The sequence below is a fragment of the Abramis brama genome, assembly GCF_963993115.1.
Source record: "Abramis brama genome assembly, chromosome: 5".
Classification (NCBI taxonomy): Eukaryota; Metazoa; Chordata; class Actinopteri; order Cypriniformes; family Leuciscidae; genus Abramis; species Abramis brama.
The window spans coordinates 16,185,441-16,205,357 of NC_139967.1; the positions used below are offsets into that span (position 1 = coordinate 16,185,441).

The 19,917-nt window shown below is 35.2% G+C and overlaps 1 protein-coding gene across 1 annotated transcript; it reads right to left on the reverse strand.

Annotated features, from left to right (window-relative positions):
- Positions 1-1,180: 1,180 nt before the first annotated feature.
- On the reverse strand, positions 1,181-6,515 carry lman2lb (lectin, mannose-binding 2-like b). Its single transcript, XM_084115286.1, has 8 exons — positions 6,287-6,515; positions 5,631-5,749; positions 5,371-5,488; positions 5,196-5,278; positions 4,848-5,009; positions 4,484-4,598; positions 2,614-2,733; positions 1,181-2,528 (listed from the first exon to the last, which is right to left on the reverse strand). Exons 1-8 carry the CDS (start codon positions 6,489-6,491, stop codon positions 2,386-2,388), a joined length of 1,065 nt encoding a protein of 354 aa, XP_083971412.1. The 5' UTR covers positions 6,492-6,515; the 3' UTR covers positions 1,181-2,385.
- Between the last annotated feature and the right edge of the window lie 13,402 nt (positions 6,516-19,917).

The following is a 19,917-nucleotide window of genomic DNA, read 5'->3' on the forward strand; positions in this document are numbered from 1 at the left end:
ATTCATTCCCAGAGACGCGTAGAACAATTGCAGTCTCTTTTAACTTTAATATTCACAGACACTAGTCCATATCGAGATTTGATTCATTGTACAGCCCTACTTTTGATTTATTCATTCAAAAATAGCCAAATTCGGTGACGTTCTGCTTAGCAAGCTCCATTTGTGACTGGATTCCGCGATTCGGTGTCGCTTCGCAAACACAGACGGGGTGAATTTATGAATGAAAGTGAAAGTTCTGACACAAAACGAAGTTGTTACGCATCCTCACGATTTTTTAAGTGGGTATACGGAAATCCTTGGCCTTTTCTAGTGGGTATACGGCGTATACCTGCGTATCACGTAGACTACACCACTGGTTGCACTTGCACTTATTGTTTGCACTTAATAAGACTAAGAGAAAACGGTTATTTATACTGTTTTTATTTCTATATTCAATTTGTGTAAAGGAGTTCAGTTAGGAGGTCACACACAGCCTCAGAAGTTCTGAAAACTCATAAATGTACAGTAAGGTCTGAAGAGACTCATGTGAAATCATACAGTTTGTGGTACAGTTACTGTACCATTTTAAAGTTATGGACCCAATCTGACAATACAGTTAGAAGAGTTAATCACATTGTTGGCCCATATGGGGGCGTTAAGAGGGGAGGTCCACGCGTCAATATGCAACAGTCGAATAAGTAACGAGAGATTCTGTTATGTTGATGTTTTTTGGTTAGCACTGTGCTTAAGAGTAGGCCTAGTGCTTGTGGTTAGGTTGTGGGTTGCTACATGAAGGTATGTTTAATACATATTAGCAACATATGTGATAATATCAGTGAAAACTAATGGCTTACTTATCCAGTGAATTTAAATGCTAAATGAGGTCCTGTATATTTAGCATGTCATACTAGCTGTCAATTTGAACTGGAATAGATAAAAGATGAATTTGTCCCACAACCACTCAATATGTTGAAATTAGTTGGAATAACTTTTTTTAACGAATTTTGTTAATGCTACAAATCAAGTCCCTCAAACTCAATTAAAAGACTGATGCAAAAAGGTTGCATTCTTTGTTGAGCCAAAACATGTTTTTAGAGTGTATAAAAATAACTGTGTCGTAAAATGTTTTTTGGAAGACAATTCCTGACATTTTCAATCAAAATAAATATTGAGTTAGCAAACATCCATTTTTAAGACAAACTTAATTTTGTTTTTTGTTTAATTTTAGAATTTTTGTCATTCAACATGTTTGTGAGAACCATGAAAACATTAAACAGCAGTTTGATACAGCAGCTTGCTCAATCACTGAGCTCATGAGAACAGCAATGCAATCTCTGGCCAGTATAAAACAATGGACAAATGTTGCTCAACTGCAGAGATCAGCAAAAAGACTGAAACATGGACAAAAATGCTTGCAGTGCATCTCTGCCTCTTTATGGAAGATATTACGATTTAGGAATTCACAACATGCCTTCATAAATTTCTTATATATATCAAGATTATTAAACATGGTATTGAAATAAGGCCATGGAGACATGTAAAATAAAAGTTCATCATGTAAATAACAGGTTTATCACAAGTTGAAAGCTAAAGTAGTTAAATTATGTTTCATAAAGAAACTTTGGATAAGCTACACGTGGCCAAGCAGTTCAGTGCAGTTTTGGATACATAAAAAGGGACCACATATAACAAAATACATCAAAGCACCAAGATTTACCTATATTAATTACAAAAAGAAGTTTGGGAAAAATATTCTTCACATTCACATTGATGGTTGTTACTGTCTGTTTATAACAGTACAGCTGGCCAGTATAACTGACAGTATAATTACCTTGATGTAAGTTAAACATGACTGCTGACAACTAAGTGATTATGATAACAGATGGGGGTTTTCTGGCACTGCTATTTACTGATGACTGGTAAACAAGATCATGACATTTCAAAGTCGAGATTTTCTTTTGATCAATTTCTGTCTAATTTAAAGAAAAACAAAGGGGATCTGGGGATTTCTGCAGTGGCATTGCAATAGACAACCTGAGATCACAACAGTTTGTTTAACTCTGTAAATGCTGTCACACATTGTTCTCCTCAGGGTGAAAGGCCAAGGTCAGTGTAACTGGTACAAAAATACAGCAAACATACACAAAAGTCTGGAGAGACCTTCAAAAACAGACGCACACTCTTTCAAATACTTTTGAACAGTTTTTTGAGATGATAATCATGATTGAGGTGGTCGGTTTCCACTTGAGAGGTCAGGTATGTTTTTTTTAGTTCATTGTTGGCCTTCAGGTCCTTCCTGTTGGTGGCAGAGGTGAGGACCAGAAGTGGTCCTTTGCAAAAATGCCAGTCACACTCACGTTGGATCTTTCGTCCCATTTCCTACCTGTCACACTCTCTTTAATCTGCTCAGTAGAAGCGCTTGCGGCGGTTTTCTTTATAGCGATTATATAGAAAGATAATTACCACAATCACTACAACCAGTGCAACGACGGAAACAATGAAGAGAAAGAAGACGGTGATGATGCTCCTTCCTTCATCCTCCACGTAAACTGTGTAAAGAACACATTTGTAAGATACTGCTAATGTACTCCTCCGCCAAATATCTTATACGGAACATATAATGAACTGTATTACCATTAGGGTCCGCTCGGTAGTCTACACTAGGCAACGTGATCTCCTGCTGTTCCTCTTCCTCTTCAGGACTCCGTTCCACTGTAAGCTCATAGAGCTTGAGGGAGATCAGGTCATGGTTATCTAGAAAAAAAAAAAACATAAATAAAATAAAAATGGAAAAACAAAATTAATTTTTAAAAATGATTAAAAAAGATTCTAATGATTCTTATTGGTTAATAATGTGCTAAAAGTGGTTTACATTCTTTAAAAATGTATATATAAATTGTAAAGAATGTAAAGCACTTGCAAACAAATGAATGTTTTTTTGAATAGTAGATAATACATTTTTAAAAACAGGACCAGTAAATCCATCACTGCCTAGTAGTAGTATACAAAAGTGTGTGTGTGTGTGTGTGTGTGTGTGTGTGTGTGTGTGTGTGTATATATATATATATATATATATATATATATATATATATAAATACTACTACATTTTTTAATAGAAAAAATCTAAAGACTACAAACCACTTTATTTCTTTTGAACAAGTAGGAATCATAACAAAAAAATATTTGAAATTAATTTTATATAATTTAGCACCAAGTATACCGAGCAGTGATTGGTTTGGTTTGCTGGTCCTTATTTCAGTCATATCCATCTGTTGTTTTTAATATTTAAAAGGATGTGGAGCCCTTGAATTGGTTAAATGTAAAACAAAAAATGTATTTTTTTTATGTAAAATACATTAGAGCAAATAACCTCTCCAGGCACTGGCTCTGATAATTGTTTGAGGGTAAAATCTATTGGGTGAATTGACTGAAATCTTGTTTAACATACAAATAAATTATATAAATTAGTTCATGTTTATTAGTTAGTGTAACATTAAATCTAATGTAAAATTTAAGATTGACCCAAAATGTTTGAGTAATGCAGTTCACATTAGGGCTCTGAAATGGTTCAAGGAATGAAAACAAAAAGCAGGAACAAACCAAACAGGAACATAAACAAAAACTAAATCATGTTTCAAAGTTCTGAACAGAAACTCTTGTTTGAAATTACAATTAACCGGTTAATAAAGTTATTTTATCATTCTGTTTAAGATTTTAATTTGGCAGTCAACCAATCGTGGACTTGTGTCGTTATACTATTAACATTTTTCGGAAATCAAGCTCAAATGGAGTTACGCGGTTTTTCACCAGCGAATGTCTGAAATTTGGGTTTTGTCTGTCATTAGATTGGTTGCATCTGAGGCATATGATGTAGGATGTAGGAGTAGCATAAACTTCGGAGAGAGTAGTCGCTGCTCGCGGTTCAAACAAATAGGGCTGGGCAACAAACTCAAGGTCCTCCGACAATTTCTTCTATTTCAATCGACAATTTCAATCGACTTCTAATTCGTGACCGGTGTTATGTTTTACTCTATCCTCTGCACTTCCACGTTCATCAATACATCATGCGTCAGGTCAGGGGTTACTCTTTCGCTGTACATCGATGCGTATAGCAGTCTGTCGGAAGCTATTTATTTTAGTTTATAATGTTTTAAAAATGGAAATTGTTCTTACACAAACGCTTCGCTTTGCTTCTTAAGGCCTTTATTAACCCCCTGGAGCTATATGGATTACTTTTATGATTGATGGATGGATGCACTTTTATCGGCTTCAAAAACAGGCTCCATTCACTCCCATTATAAAGCTTGGAAGAGCAAGGATATATTTTATGGCTGAAAGAAGAAAATCATATACACCTAGGCTTGAAGGTGAGTAAATTATTGGATAATTTTTGGGAGAACTAACTCATTTTTGGGTGAACTAACCCTTTAAGCCTTGGTTCAGATAGGATTTGAATATCCGCTGGACTAAAATGGAGTGAAAGGAACACTTCACTGGTCCTAACCTGATAAATCTCCAGTGGCCGACGAGACACCGAAGTGGTACCCTTGTGGCAGCCTCACTCCAGGCATGTCCAGACAGTCCTTCCACTCTTGCTTCCCATCAGTATCCGTCATCACCTGAAAGACATAACAGCAAATGAAGGTGCAAATGGAACTGAAGGATGCTTTCCAACATCTGTCTAAACAATACTTCCATTATCTGTATCATCACGAGATCAAGAAAATTGAACCTTTCCCATGTCTTATGTATCATCATGGCAGTATAAGAGACTGGTAAGATAATAAGACAACTGGTGCGGCACTGCAACAGTATTGTATTACTCTTTGGCTGAATAAAGAAACACAGAATGTAAAGATGTCTCTTACTGTAAGTCTGTTCTTCATGTATCTGATCAAGAGGAACGTGTCATATTCAACGTTGCGAACGTGAGCAGTGCAGCCACCAAGATCAGTAGACCGTCCGTCTCGGTCATGTTCATATTCTACACTCCCATTTCCGACCATTGCAGAGATAAAAGGAAATGTTCTCTGATAAAGAGACAGAAATGAAACAGGTTAGATTATTTCTTCCTTGCAGGCCAGGGGTTTTAAAATATTCACCATGATATAACAAACACTTCTTGGTTAATAAATGGTTTCTCATGACTTTTAAAGCTGACATGATATAATGATAAGGACATGATATGTATACTATGGTAATTCTGTTTTTTATACCTCAATCTGCTTGACATCATTCGGATAAGTGTCTACAAAAACACCCAGACCAGTAAAAAGATTTGCGTTTCCAAACACTTGTCCTAGAGGAAAACACAAAGAACAAAAACCCATAATAGTCATATCATGGAAAATCAATATTTTGTGAAAATTTGTAATAATGATGATTTCTTACCAATTTGCATTCTCTCTTTAGTCAGCCATATTGCAAGGCCGTCCCCATTCAGGTTCTTCTTGCCCTCTCCATGGATCTTAAATTGCACTCGTAGCTCCCAGTCCCTAAGGTAACAGGGCTACATACAAAAACACACTGATTAACAAGCCTGACTATTACAGATTATCTCAAGAACCTCTTCGTCTAGTAGGTTGAGCTGCCTAATCGCTCTAGATTCAACCCAAGGTGGCGTTTCAGGTTTTCTTGTCATTCAAACTCACAATGCGACTCCACACAGCTCCTTGTCTGCTCTGCAAGTCTGGTGTCAGCCGTATGTGTTCAGGCATGATCATGGTGTTGCCCATGAACTCCCAGTGTGAGGAGCTGGAGGAGCCCAGTCCTGTGAACATTCATCAACATTTTAAAGTAAATGTAAATGCATGCACGCACGTTCGCGCACACACACACTCATATTATATACTATATATATATAAGCATCTTAACATTAGCATAATATTTTTGTCAGTTTATTTATTTAGCATGTTTTATTTTTGTTTCTAGATAACCATGACCTTATCTCCATCAAGCTGTATGAGTAAATGCAAGGGATAGTTCATGATAAGTTACAATAAATACACGTTCACGTTGTTTAATAAAGCATATGAACCGGAATATCTACACTTGTCCTGTACTTCCGCCCTATGGACGACGTGAGAAATCACTGCAGTTGCGAAATAAAACAACCACTCTTACGAGAGCAAGAAAAGGACAACCAAAAATAACAAAAGAAAAAAAAGGAGACAGTTATCGTCCTAACAATAAACTTGTGGTCTCACTGAACTATTTTCTTCTTAGCTAGTTGACTTTGCTGAAACAGGTGCCACTTTTGGCAGGACACCGGTTAAACGTAACTGGGCGAATAGGAATAGACGCTTACCTTGGTACGGCTTAGTCAGCGAATACTCTCGCTTTAGAAATTCATAAGCATTATCTTCATATGTGTTTTCTCCAGAACTACTACACACAAAAGTGAGTATTAAAACTAATAACGCAGATACTCTAATTTTGTTTGCCAGACTGTACGGCAAATTCATTACAGTTGTGTAAATAGTCCCGTTCAACTTCATCGCGGTGGTCGCCATTTTTCCTCGTTTACTTCAAAATGTACGCCCCTTGTCGCTATTGGTCTATTTTCATTCGTGCACTGCAATGGTTGGTTCACAGTATTGTCAATCACATTTTCGACCAATCACCGTTTTCCCTGCGTTGCGTTTGGTGAGTATGTGTGCCAATAAAATAAGAACATGCCCAGAAAATTAAGCTAAAAACCTATTTTAAATGTTAAAATGATAATCTAAATCTGCGTTCTAAATCTAAATCTTACTTCCAAATATTTCAATTTGATTTACATATCTAAACTATTATGCAAATCATCATGCCCTATGCCTTTCTTAGATTCTTGGTCAGTTGTTTGTTTAGTACTTAGTACAAATATTTGTCATTCAAATAAGCTGACATTTTGAAGTGGGCCTATAGCTGCCAGTTTGGTTTTATTGTGTTGATTTGTTTACAGATATTATACAAATGTGATGATATTATAACAATTTAAGAGGGTTGTGCTTTTTTATTTCAGTTAGGCTACTAAAAATAATAACTGTAAATGCCAGAAGAATCAATAAGCAATTGATTAAACAGGCTCTAAGTAAAATAGCACACTCACTTCTACAGTCAATCACAAATAATGTGTTCTCCTATTGTAATAAAATGTGTTATTATTGCAATGAATACAATCCATCTCGTAGAGATGTTTGACATTTCATACTGGCAGCAGTTTAAATTACTCACCGCTAGAGGTCACCCGAGGACTGGAATAGGCCTAGTTCTCACCTTGGCCTTTACCAGAGCCCGTCTTTCTCTGCCTTTACTCTCTGCACACAAATCCTCACTGCTTTAAGTGGATTACTGCTTAAGTGTTTTCAGAATATCGTCACCTTCCTAAAATAATTGCCTAAGTCATTTTGTGACAATTATTATTATTTTTTTGCATAAGTCATCTCCTCATGATGCTGGCCACCTCCGGTAAAATCGCCCACATCCTCAGTTGAACAGATCATGCAATTCTACCCCTGTAGCCTAATGGCCTATGTCAAGACTGTGACTTAGGTCGTTTTATTTTGCCTAAGTCAAAAGACAGTGAGACTTAGGTAATTTCACAAGCTTTTCAAGATGGCAGCTGCATCAAGAAGAACGAAAATCTACTCAACCACAATTATTGGTTCAGTTTTTTTGTGTTTTCTGAGAAACCTGAAAAAAATGACATGGACAATTATTTTAGGAAGGTGACGATATGGTGTCTGGCCCTTTTCCGTGGGTGTTCGTGAAGTTATTAGGTTTCCTTGTTGAGTCCAACCTGTAACTGTATACAGTGGCAGGTCGCACCACACTTGTATACAGCATGTTGGACTAAAGTGTGGTTTTGAGTTTGATGGCCTCTTTAGGCTATAATCAGAGGCAAACATGTTCACACCTAAGCTGTCATACCTAATCAGGCAAGATAGAAAATACAATTTATACCAGCTCAGGTTACTTCACTGAGTCGCCTCCTCTGCTTTTCCCACACACTGTTTTCCTATCAGGTTTATGAAGGCTTGATTACCAACACTTTAATGAGGGAAATCCAGTTACACAAGTAGATTGGTCTTGGGAAAATTTGGCACTGAAGAACTTGTTCAATTACGGATCAAATGCAGTCAGTAAAAATAAAATAGCCTAATAATAAAAAATGAATATAAATCAAAACTAAGAAATTATATGAATCAACAGAGTATTATTTAAAGAAGTGTAAGTTTTTATTTATTTTACTTTACAACAAAGACATTTAGAATTTGTAAAAATAATATAATGTCTAAATTGACCATTGAGACATTATATTAGAAAGTTCTGCTTGTATTTCTCAGCTCGATTGCTTTTATTCCTTAACAATTGCCATTACATTATTAAAAACAACAACAACAACAAAACTGTAGGAACTTTGAATACTTTAAATCGAACAGCCCACCTAGTCAGGAAGGTTGCAGCATGTAAAATGACCTCAGGTTTGTTTTTTTTGTTTTTATGAGGGGTGGATAAATCTAAAATAAATGATAGCCTACTAAGGATTCCGTGCAACAAAGCTACATTTCATTTAAATATTTACAGATCTACAGAACTTCTGTAGATTATATCACAGATGTAAAAACAAAAGTGGAATATGCTGTTCTTGAGGATATCCCAAGAATATTACTAAGCGCATCAAACAGAACTCATCTTTCAAAGGTTTGCCATGCACCTTTCTTTTGAATCTTGGATCATGAATCTTTGTTTGCTTTTTGATCTCTCCATTTCTCTTTCTATGTTAGCCACACCATGATTAACATGTCCTGTCTTTGTCAGCACCTTTCATTCAACTAGACTCAAGATAAGGAAGTGTACAGCTAGTCAAGGAGTATATACACTGGGACCAAAAAAAATCATAATAAGCCGTTTCTGAGCAAAGATATTCCAATTCAGAGTATACAGATGGATATCTGACACAGCAAATCCAGTCAGTTTAGCCAAAAATTGCTTCTTTTTTTTCTACATTAAATTGTTTTTTCCACATTTAGGCCTATGTGATGTTTTTTAATGCGGACGAGTCGAGTAAAACAGGTTTTGCTAGTAAATAAATGTTCACACACAAGTTTTAACCCTTAAAACTCTTTAAGTCCATTGCCTGCAGCTGCTTCGCTGGCCCTCATTCAGTGTAATCCATTTTTGTGAGGTCAGTATCACCTGCTGTTTTTATATTCCATCACCAATTACTCAGGGTCCGTAATCCTGTATTTGACACAGATCATTTCACATCAGGCTGCACCTGTTCATTCAGTACTGGATTCGTTGAGCACGTTATAATGAAGCGGAGTCATTTATTTAGTATTTTAAAGCTAACAAGGATATCTCCATTGCAGAAATGGTAAGTCTTTTAGATATATTTTTTCTAAAGTATAAGGCTACGCTGAGAAATGGTCCACCTGTGAATAATTTGCCGTTTGTATATCTCAGCGCAGACATTAAGAACACCTTCAGACATACATTTTGACGCTGTTTGAATCCGAGGCTGTAATTACAGGCAGGAAGGGCATCTGCATGAGGAATGATGGGCCTCTTTGTGCTGAGGTGTCCTCAGTGTGTGCCTCTTCTTCCATTGAGGTGTTTGTGCTGACAAAAGGGAGCGGAAGAGAAAGAATACATTTCCTTAATTAAACAGCACTGCTCCAAAGCCATTCTCATCAGAATGCCTGTCTCAGTCTATAATTCACACCAATAGTGATTCCTTAAGTGTCAGTTTGACAGTGAAAGTGCATAATTTTTTATTTATTTTTGCCATTTTAACAGTCTACAAAAATTAGATATACATTTTTATTAGATATAAATATTTTTAAATAACATTTTGTTCTAATAAAATATTTCTTTACATTAAATTGTTTTATATTATTTATCAATAATGGAAAATTGGAATGGTTATTTGTTAAACCTGCTGTTCAGCTGAAGAATATTAGTATAATATTAGTCACTTTGGTTAACAGTTATTTTCCAAACTATCTTCCTCTACTGAAGAAGGCCTTTATTCACTCCAGGTCTGACATCTTCTCCCAGAGGAAGCCTCCACTCACTTATTATCTCTCTGCCGATTTTTACTGTCGACTTTGATCAATATGCCTCATTAACATTAAAGCAAGCCTGTCGTCTGCTCGTTTTATTTATTTATTTATTTATTCCATCATACCGGAATGCTGACTATATCTGACTAAACTTGTTCAAGATAAGATTCCTTTTAATGTTTTTGAAAAGAATGCTCACAAAGGTTGCATTCATTTGACAAAAAATAAATAAATCAGTAAAAGCTATTGTGAAATATCACTACCATTTAAAAAAATATATTTTTCTATTTTAAATTGTAATTTATTCCTGTGATGGCAAAGCTGAATTTTCAACAGCCATTACTCCAGTCTTCAGTGCCACGTGATCCTGAATAGAATGTTCAAAATAACACCATTTATATGAAATAGAAACCTTGTAGCATAAAATTGTTTTTACTGTCACTTTTGATCAGTTAATGCATCCCATAAAAGTACTAATCTTACTGACATAAAATTTTGAACGGTAGTGCGTATATAAATATGCATATTTGTCTTCAAATTTGTTCATACTTGGTTTTGGTCAATAATTAGTTTTGATTATTAATTATTTGTCTCTTACTTTTAAGAATTGTATTAATCTATTTTCTTTATGAATCTATTATTTTACTCATATGTAGTTATGTGTTAATTTATTCATCATATAGTTGTCATATTCCTTTTGAATACTCTCATTATATTCATAATGTTGCGTAATCATTCTTTTATGTAGGCTATGTTTTATTCTTTTAAGCTGATATTGTACTGTTGTATTATCTTTTGTGCTCTTCTGCGTTGTCAGGACGGGTGTTTATTCTGTTACCGGCTGTGTTTTCTTAGAATTGGCTACATGGTACACATTTGCAGGAAAAGTTACATGTTTATGTAATAGTGTTCTCTGCAGACATACGATAATGCACAAACTTCAGTATTCTCTTAAAGGTGTCAAAACCACAATGGCTTTTCTGCTCCAAACTGCTGCAAACTGGCGAGGTCATCATGACTTTTAGGGTATGACAGGTGATAAACATACTGATAAGTGCTAACATATGCAGAATGGGCCCCAAAGGGACTCCTACTCAGTATAGTGCAACTTTTTCACTGGGGTTTTAAGAGCAATCGCCTTCTGGCATTCTTCAGATCTCGAGGCCGTGCTATTTACTCATTCTTCCCTAGACTTCAATTTGTAGGTATTATACTTACACAGTATCTCATCGATAACAACATTTAGTTATACTTTACTAATCATTTGAGTTATATATTTTGATTTTATTATTGTTCTTAAAATGAATCCTTTCATTTTACAAATACAATTTTCAAGTTTTTGTGAATCAAGAATTTGTCATCATTTTGTTATACATTAAACCCCCCCCCCCCCCCCCCCCCACACAAATCTTATGGAGAGACACTTCAAAGAGACACTCTCAGAGTCAACAATGGGTGGAAGAAAAGTCTCTGCTCCACAGGGATTGAAACTAGAGTAAACTGGATGCTGGGAAACAATTGTAGGTTTGTGACAGATTCACAGGCAGACATGATAAATTCCAAACATTTCTCAAGCTCTTAGATCCATACTGTGGTCAAACTTAGACCAGAGAACCTTTGTGCATGTGCTACTGAACACCACAATATCTATCTATCTATCTATCTATCTATCTATCTATCTATCTATCTATCTATCTATCTATCTATCTATCTATCTATCTATCTATCTATCCATCCATCCATCCATCCATCCATCCATCCATCCATCCATCCATCCATCCATCCATCCATCCATCCATCCATCCATCCATCCATCCATCCATCCATCCATCCATCTATCTATCTATCTATCTATCCCTTTCTGATTTTTGATTCTCCTTTCACAATGTACTTTGTCCTGACCCATTCACTTTGGCAAATAAACACACCAAAGCCCTTGTAAAGTTTAAATAAACATAGCTTTATTGGCTTTATTGCATTGCAAAATCAATCCAGGCATTTTCATATAAAGGGAGTAAATCACTTGTCTGAAGCAAACAGAAATAGAAAAACAATTCAGGAGGCAAAGGGAAGGAAATCAATTTTCACACATTAGAGCTATTATCTATATTAAGAAATGGATGACATATGGAAATCATAGAAAGCTTCAAGGGCTCCTCTGAAGAAACTTTTAGACTGCAGAAAATCTTCTATTCAGTATATGCATTAAATCCTAAAATTACAATCAACTTTATTATTGCGTATAATAAAATCTGAAATTTAAAATATTTATATAAAATAAATCTAAAAATATTTATTTTTGAAAAACGTTTATCTCACAGGCACATTTGTTGGAATTATAGGCAGGTAGAATGTTGATATATACCATAGGTAGACCTGACAAAAGAGCTTTTACAAAGAGATTTAAAGGTAGGGTAGGCAATGTTTTTTATAAACACTTTTTGTTACTGGTTGAAACTCTCTTCACATCCTGAGAGCAATCAGTAATAGAAGTGGTCTAAATGTAAAAAATGTACATAGTCCTATATCTTCTCTGGAAGTCTGAGGACCAAAAAATCAACCAGAAAACCTTTCAACATATGCATATGCACGTCATCAGTGCGTTCTGTAAGGCTATCCAGAGCTGTATGCTGCGTCCCAATTCAGAGGCTGCATCCTTCGAAGAGCGCATTTAAAGGCTGATTGTGTCACCATGGCACAATGAAAGCTGTCCCATTTCGAAGACTCCTTCAAATGTGGCCTCGAAATGCAGCCTCCGTTTCGCGGGAAATTAAGGATACAATAGATGGACCCTTCACAGCCTTGCCTACCCCAGTATTCGTTACATTCCAGTGACAACTAGTGGTTTTGTCCATCCCAGAACTAGTAAAATCACAAAGTAAAAACCTTTGCTGACGTAACTTTACCCCGTACTGTAAAAAAAAAAAAAAAAAAAATAGCTTACTGCTATAACTGCTTACTACAATAATCTTTGGGACACAGTACATACTTTTTAAGCTCTTTCATTTACAGAATATTTTCAGTAAAAAAAAATCTGAATTTAGTTAAAAACAAAAGTCTTGAAATTCCTTTAAATCTAAATAAACATAGGCCTACATTCAAAAACCCGAATATCCAACTCTATCTCACGACCAATTCGTACGAATGATAAAAAGTTGGCTAATTCGTACGAATTCGTACGACCTCACTCTGTCTAAACCCACGTGATGGGTAGGTTTAGGGGCGAGGTCAGGGGTAGGTCATTCGTATGAATTCCTACGAATTGGGCAATTCGTAAAATATGTACGATTTTAGAATCCTCGTAGAATTTGTACGTTTTCCCGTGAGATCGGGTTGGAATATCAGATACCGAAAGTAAGACCTCCAAAGTAAACAAATGTTTCCATCTAATTTAATTTACTGAAAAGCTTCCCTTATTTACCCTCTGTGTTCATTACCCAGATTCATGTTTAATACTCTAAGGACTACTACAGCTTTTAATCACAGGTTTACTGAGCCTGGCAGACCTTTCCTAATCTACCAGAGTAGGTTTTCACTGCTCAAAAACATCAATACAGTCTTTTTGGTGTGGGTGTTCATGGCATTAGTTGCGTTCCAATGAGCCATGTCCCCTGAGCCTCACAATGGCCCCCAAAGAGCAGATTCGGGGCCAGTTTTCCCTGAAGAATTTCAAAACATTTATATTTTTTAAAAAAAATACTTCAACAATGATCCAAGATCAGTTCTACAGAGTCACTCCCATTAAATCTTTTTGATTTCACTTCAGTTTTTATTTATAACCATGACCTACAGAAGCCATTTTTAAAAGACATTGGGTCCATACACTCGGTGCAATGCGGCGCCAGGCATGACACAAGTTTTTTTTGCTAGTTTCAGCCTGACGCAGTTATCATTTTCACGTCCTGCACCACACTGTTTAAATAGCAAATGCATTTGCGCCCATCTGTTCGCCCATAGGCGTGCTGGTCTGAAAACGAGGTGCGTTCAGGCACATTGTTGGCGCGTTGCTATTTTGAGGCAACTGAAATAGACAGCGCCATTGACCAACAAAAACCTGGTCTAAAGTCAATGCGCAATATTTTTCTTTGTTATTTAAAGAGTGCGTTTGTAATGTGCGCCTATAGGCGGGTCCGCGTACACTCTGCTTATTAAACACAGGGCAGCAGCACAAAAACATGGCAAATATTAAAGAAATAAAAGATTATTATTGTGTACATAAAGATATGGTGGAATCCGGCTTGTCCTGTATGGTTTGCGCTCTGGACAAGGGCGTAGATTTGGTTTGAACATTGGGGGGGTTGAAGTTTGGGTATGCCTCCTGATATTGTGATCATGGTATAAATATTGGGGGGGTTGTAATGCATAGATTCAAATATTGGGGGGGAGATAACCCCCCTAACCCCCCCACAAACTACGCCCCTGGCTCTGGAGACGCGTTAGGTCTTTCCACTATCAAATTCCGTTATGTAAATAGCGAATCCGCTATGGCTCAAGCCCAACTGGCTTTTAAAGGGAATGGGAGATGAGACTCTGGTTGGTTTATTGCACGTAAAGCCCAAAACACACCTATTACTCATTAAGAGAATAGGGACAACCCTTTTAGACCATGCGCCGGGCGCGCCGACCATTTTCCCCGTCGTTAGCAAAAGTGGATTCGGACACGCCCTAAATGCACTTACGCCGTGCGCTTTAGACCAAGCGCTTAGACCATTAAAATAGGGCCCAACGACTGTTCAGCAAAGAGCTTCATTTGCATACATAAAAGAATAAACAAAAATACAGACAGAAGATTTCAGCAGAACTATAGTGATGATATATTTGTGCTCAATATGAGGCAGATTGTGGTTGCCATCCAGTATGAGCAAAGCGAGTATTTGAATTGTTTCAATGGTTCTTGAGGACTGACCTTCATCTGAATCAAAGCACATTCAACCCTGCCAGTTATCATTGACCTTCTGACATCATCAATATCTGTGCAAGAAAGTTGTTTTTGATTCTCGAAGTGCAGATGTGCAATGAAATTGATTTCTTTCTTTATCAAGTACAATCACATAAGATGTTTTTCTCATTGCCTTGAACAATGTGTTATTCTATGAAGCATTTCTCAGAAAATTCACAGAACCTTCAGAACGGATTTTGTTATTATGTGTCTTTTTTGTTGTTTAAAAAAAAAAGGATCACAAAATGATCTAAAATAATAATAAAATAAAAAAGCTTTCACCTGGGCTCCACTGAAAGGAGACTCAGGTCTCATTTATTTTCAAACTGATTTCTTTTATTCTTTAAAATGTGGGAATAAGTACTTGAACCATCAAAGATCGGTGTGACAATAATATATCCAATTTTATAAGAATCTACAAAAAAGTAGAAGGACAAACATTTAGCTTTTTCAAATGCAGATATCATTTAACAAGATTAGCAATGAACTTGAAATGTACTGAGTGATACAGTATATACAAACTCTCATAACGACATATCATAATATTTTACAATATTTAATTTAGTCACTCTATAGACTGATCTCTCTGATTAAATATTTATATATTTACCTTTATAATATCATTCTAAAGTTTGATGTTGGTAAGAAATTGTAATCACAATTATGCTCACAAACACTGCATTTATTTGATAAAAAATACAATTAAAAAATAATGTTGTGAAATATTCCAATTTAAATGAATAATTTTCTATTGCAATCTTTTTAAAATGTAATTTATTCCTGTGCTGGCAAATCTGAATTTTCAGCATCATTACTCCAGTCTTCAGTGTCACATGATCTTTCAGAAATCATTCTAATGCTGATTTGCTGCTCAAGAAACATTTCTTTTTATTATAAAAGGGGTCATCAGATGTTTTTTTATTTTTTATTTTTAAATTTTAATATGTTCCTTGAGGTTCACTTAATCAATGTTGGGGGTAACTCATTCAGGTAATTTGAGTTACGTAATCAGATTACTTTTTCAAGTAATACAAGTAAAGTAACGCATTACTTTTAAAATTTACAACCAAATATCTGAGTTACTTTTTCAAATAAGTAACGCAAGTTACTTTGTTTTCCCATTTATTGACTGACAGCTCCCTCGTCCCCATGTTGAGACAAATAGAAGTGCAGAGGCGTTGTGTGTGTGTGTGTGTGTGTGTAAACACGATGGTTATTGTAGTTCTAGACTAAATGTGAGCGTGTATTTACTCACTTGCACAAAAAGAGATTCAATATCCCTCAAAATGAATAAAATCAGTGAAATGCAGAATCAGAATACTAAGCAAACCTCCAATAACTAAATATGTTAAATAAAATAAAATAGATTTTTTTTCTTTTCGTGTTAAACTTTTCTCTCCTGCATCCTATTCTTCTGTTATCCAGAACAGCAGCTGAAAGGTTTGTTTGAGCGGCACCCTATACTATACAGGAGTAAATGTGCATTTCCTTCTTATTATTTCACTTTTGGTGTGAATGTAATTTGGTGTGAATGTAATATATAAAAAATATAACTTTTTTGTTATAAAAAAACAAGCCCAGCCCAGGTGGAAAAGGTGGAAAAAAGTAACTTAGTAACGTAAAAGTAACATAATGCATTACTTTTCTAAAAAAAAGTAACTAAGTAACGCAATTAGTAACTTTTTAAGGGAGTAACGCAATATTGTAATGCATTACTTTTCAAAGTAACTTTCCCCAACACTGCTTAGTATGTCAATCATCACAAACGGTGTATAGGCAAGTGTCAGATGTTTAAGTAAAACATGATTTTTTTTTTCCCGGATTCTTTGATGAATAGAAAGATCAAATAGAAAATTGAAACAGAAATCTGAAAAAAATCATTTGTAATAAATGTATTTACCGCCACTTTTAATTAATCTAATGCATCCATACTGTATAAAAGTATTCATTTCTTTTAAAGAAAAATCTTACTGACCCCATATTTTTGAACGTTAGTGTATTTATCTATTAATAAACAATATTTCAGGAAGTGATGATCTTCATGAAATGTAAATTGATGTGAACTGAATCAGACTGATGACTACACTGCAGACTCACTGGACAATCAGTCATTTACTCTCATTTCCCCCAGTGCTCATTCATCTGCTGCTGGACCTGCTCCCAGAAAGCCTGTCTGAGAGATGTGCTGATTTCTGCTGTTTACTTACTCTTGAATGTGGTCATTAAAAAATTAGATGGGGGAAAAAAAATCCTGCCTGTCCTGTTTTTGTTTCTAAGCAGCCTCATCAATTTGACAGCATGACGTGCTCTCAACCTCTGCTCTTTTGCAACCTCTCTCTCTCTCCTCACACCTTCTCAGTGCCATGGTTTAACTACATTCCTCCCACCTCCACAGTCCAAACATGTCCAGTCACACCAGTCTGTTAGCGGCCGACTATTCATCACAGCCCCTCTAAATAAACAGCTGAGGTGTTTGAGAGATGGCCACATATTACTGGAGCAAAGTAACTTCAATTACTAACATTCAGTGATTGTGTTATCCTTTATTTTTCCTCATGGATATATTCTCAAAACGCAATCCCTTCATGTGCACGTCTGCAAAATGAATCACTTTTATGCTTTTACTGTTGTAATGCTTATTGAGGACCCTCTACCCAAGGTTGTCTCTTTAGGTTCGTGAATCGTGAGCCGATTGTTATGCTGCTAATAACATCTTTTAGGCTATACAAAAAAACTGTATGAAGATTGATTAAAAGATACCACAATGCTTGCAATAGTAAAAATAGGTGTATTATAAATTCATTACAGAATAATGTAAAAAATTATATGATCAATAAATTATGACAACATGTTTTGACATTGCTTTAAGTTTAACTGATCAAAATAAATTAAGCAATTTTCAGATTTTTTTTTTATTTTTTTAGATTTCAAGTTATACAAGATTCAACTAATTTTTTTTAGTCAGTTTAGTGCACTCTAATTCTGTGGCTTAGTAAATATCACAGTAATATTTAACTTTATTAAAATCTCTGAATATCATTTATTTGATTAATGATAATGAATGAAGTTAAAATAATGAAGTTTTTTTTCACTAAAATAATTTAGTATTTGACTAACCAATTATTTATTTGTAATACACTTAATATATTTGTGAAATTTCTATCAAAATATTTGAGAATGGAGAATTAAACTGATCTGTTTCAAGAACCACAAATATTACTTAATTCAAATCAATATCATTAATATATTTAACACACTCTTAAGAAATTGTAAACGTCAGAGGGTGCAATTAAAACAATGCACCCCTCCCCCACCACCCTCTGACGTGACGACAACTCAACGGTTGAGTGAGCGCGGGCTGTTTGAATTATCTCCAGTCCAGAACAGTTCTCTCTTCTCAGCATCGCAGTATTGGTGCATTTCCTGCAAACCTCTGTGGAAATTGGATAGGCTAACAGACCGGTTGATTACACTTGAATTAGGCTACCTCACCTGAATGTTTAAATGTTTCATTTTTACTTCTAAAATGTTTGTGACATGAGTTTAAATGTAGGATATATTGTATAGCCTACATGTTTAAACAGTGTAAAATATGCTGTATTGATGTAACGTTATACTCCTGGACAATAAAGGCCAATGTCATGTAGCCTATAGCCTACTGGTGGTTGTATGGAATACTAGTTTACAAAGGTTTAGTAATAAGTTTAGTAATGAGTATTTATTACTCATAAATAAAAACAGTTAATATTACACATACATATTGTTTTATTAAATGTTTTTTCCCCAAGTATTACTACTCAGTTTTATTTGTTAATGTACTAGATGCAGTTACTCAGATCAGATCTTTTTAACTTACATTTCCATACAGTGTATTGTAGGCTAATTGATTTCACTGCTTTAAAATGTAGGCTAATCGATATTTTTAAGTGTAAAAATGTTTCACTAAAAAATTGAGTAAATCATAGTACAACTTTTTAGAGTGTGTAATTTAAGTTGAAATTACTTAAACATCCAAGTTGATTGTACTTACAAAATTTAAGGCATGCAGCAATTATTATTATTATTATTATTTTTTTTTTTTTACAGTGTTCCTGTTTAGAACTTTGCAGCTTCTTAACCAAGTGGTGGTGGTACAGTTTAAAGCAACTATTTATCCTTGGTTTTAAGTTACACACAATGCCTGTTAGTGTTCTCACAAATATCCGACTGGCATCAGCTCTCTCTCCCTCCCACAAATCTCTGCCTGCTCTCCCTTTGAAGTAGGGATGATTGACAGCCAGGGTTGCTCCTTGCCCAATAAAGATTGGGTCACCAGTAGTGGATGGCTGCAGATGGCATATCTCTTATAATCCGGTGTGTGGATCTTTCTCTGTACTCGTAGCCACCATGGCAGCGCAGCTGAACACAGGACATAAAGCTGTCATAGCAGAGCGTTGTCATAAATTTGCAGATTTACCCATTACAGAAGCAGGGCGTGAAATAATTTAAATGCTTCAGAATGAAGGCAATGTTCAAAATAAAGCTGTATCTCTGTGAGTGGAGTTTTCACCACCCTTAGTCAATACAACAGCTGTTTTTTTACATAAACATACACACACACACACACACACTGGTTTACTATCTTTGGGTACACACCACACACACAAAATATTATGTAAAAAATATTACATTATAGAAAACAGTTATTTTAAATTGTAATAATAATAACAATATTAATGTTTGAATAAATGCAGCCATGGAGAGAGACATCTTTTGCATTTTTTTATTTTATTTTAAATCTTACCGAAAATTATAAACTTTTAAAACTTTTGAATGGCAGTATCTATTTTTTGGTTCTGTTTATGATATATATAGGGAAATAAAATCATTAAAAAAACAGCAGTCTATGAAATAATTAAAAAATTACTATGGATAACAAAAATACCTCCTTTTCTCTGAGATAATAGAGAG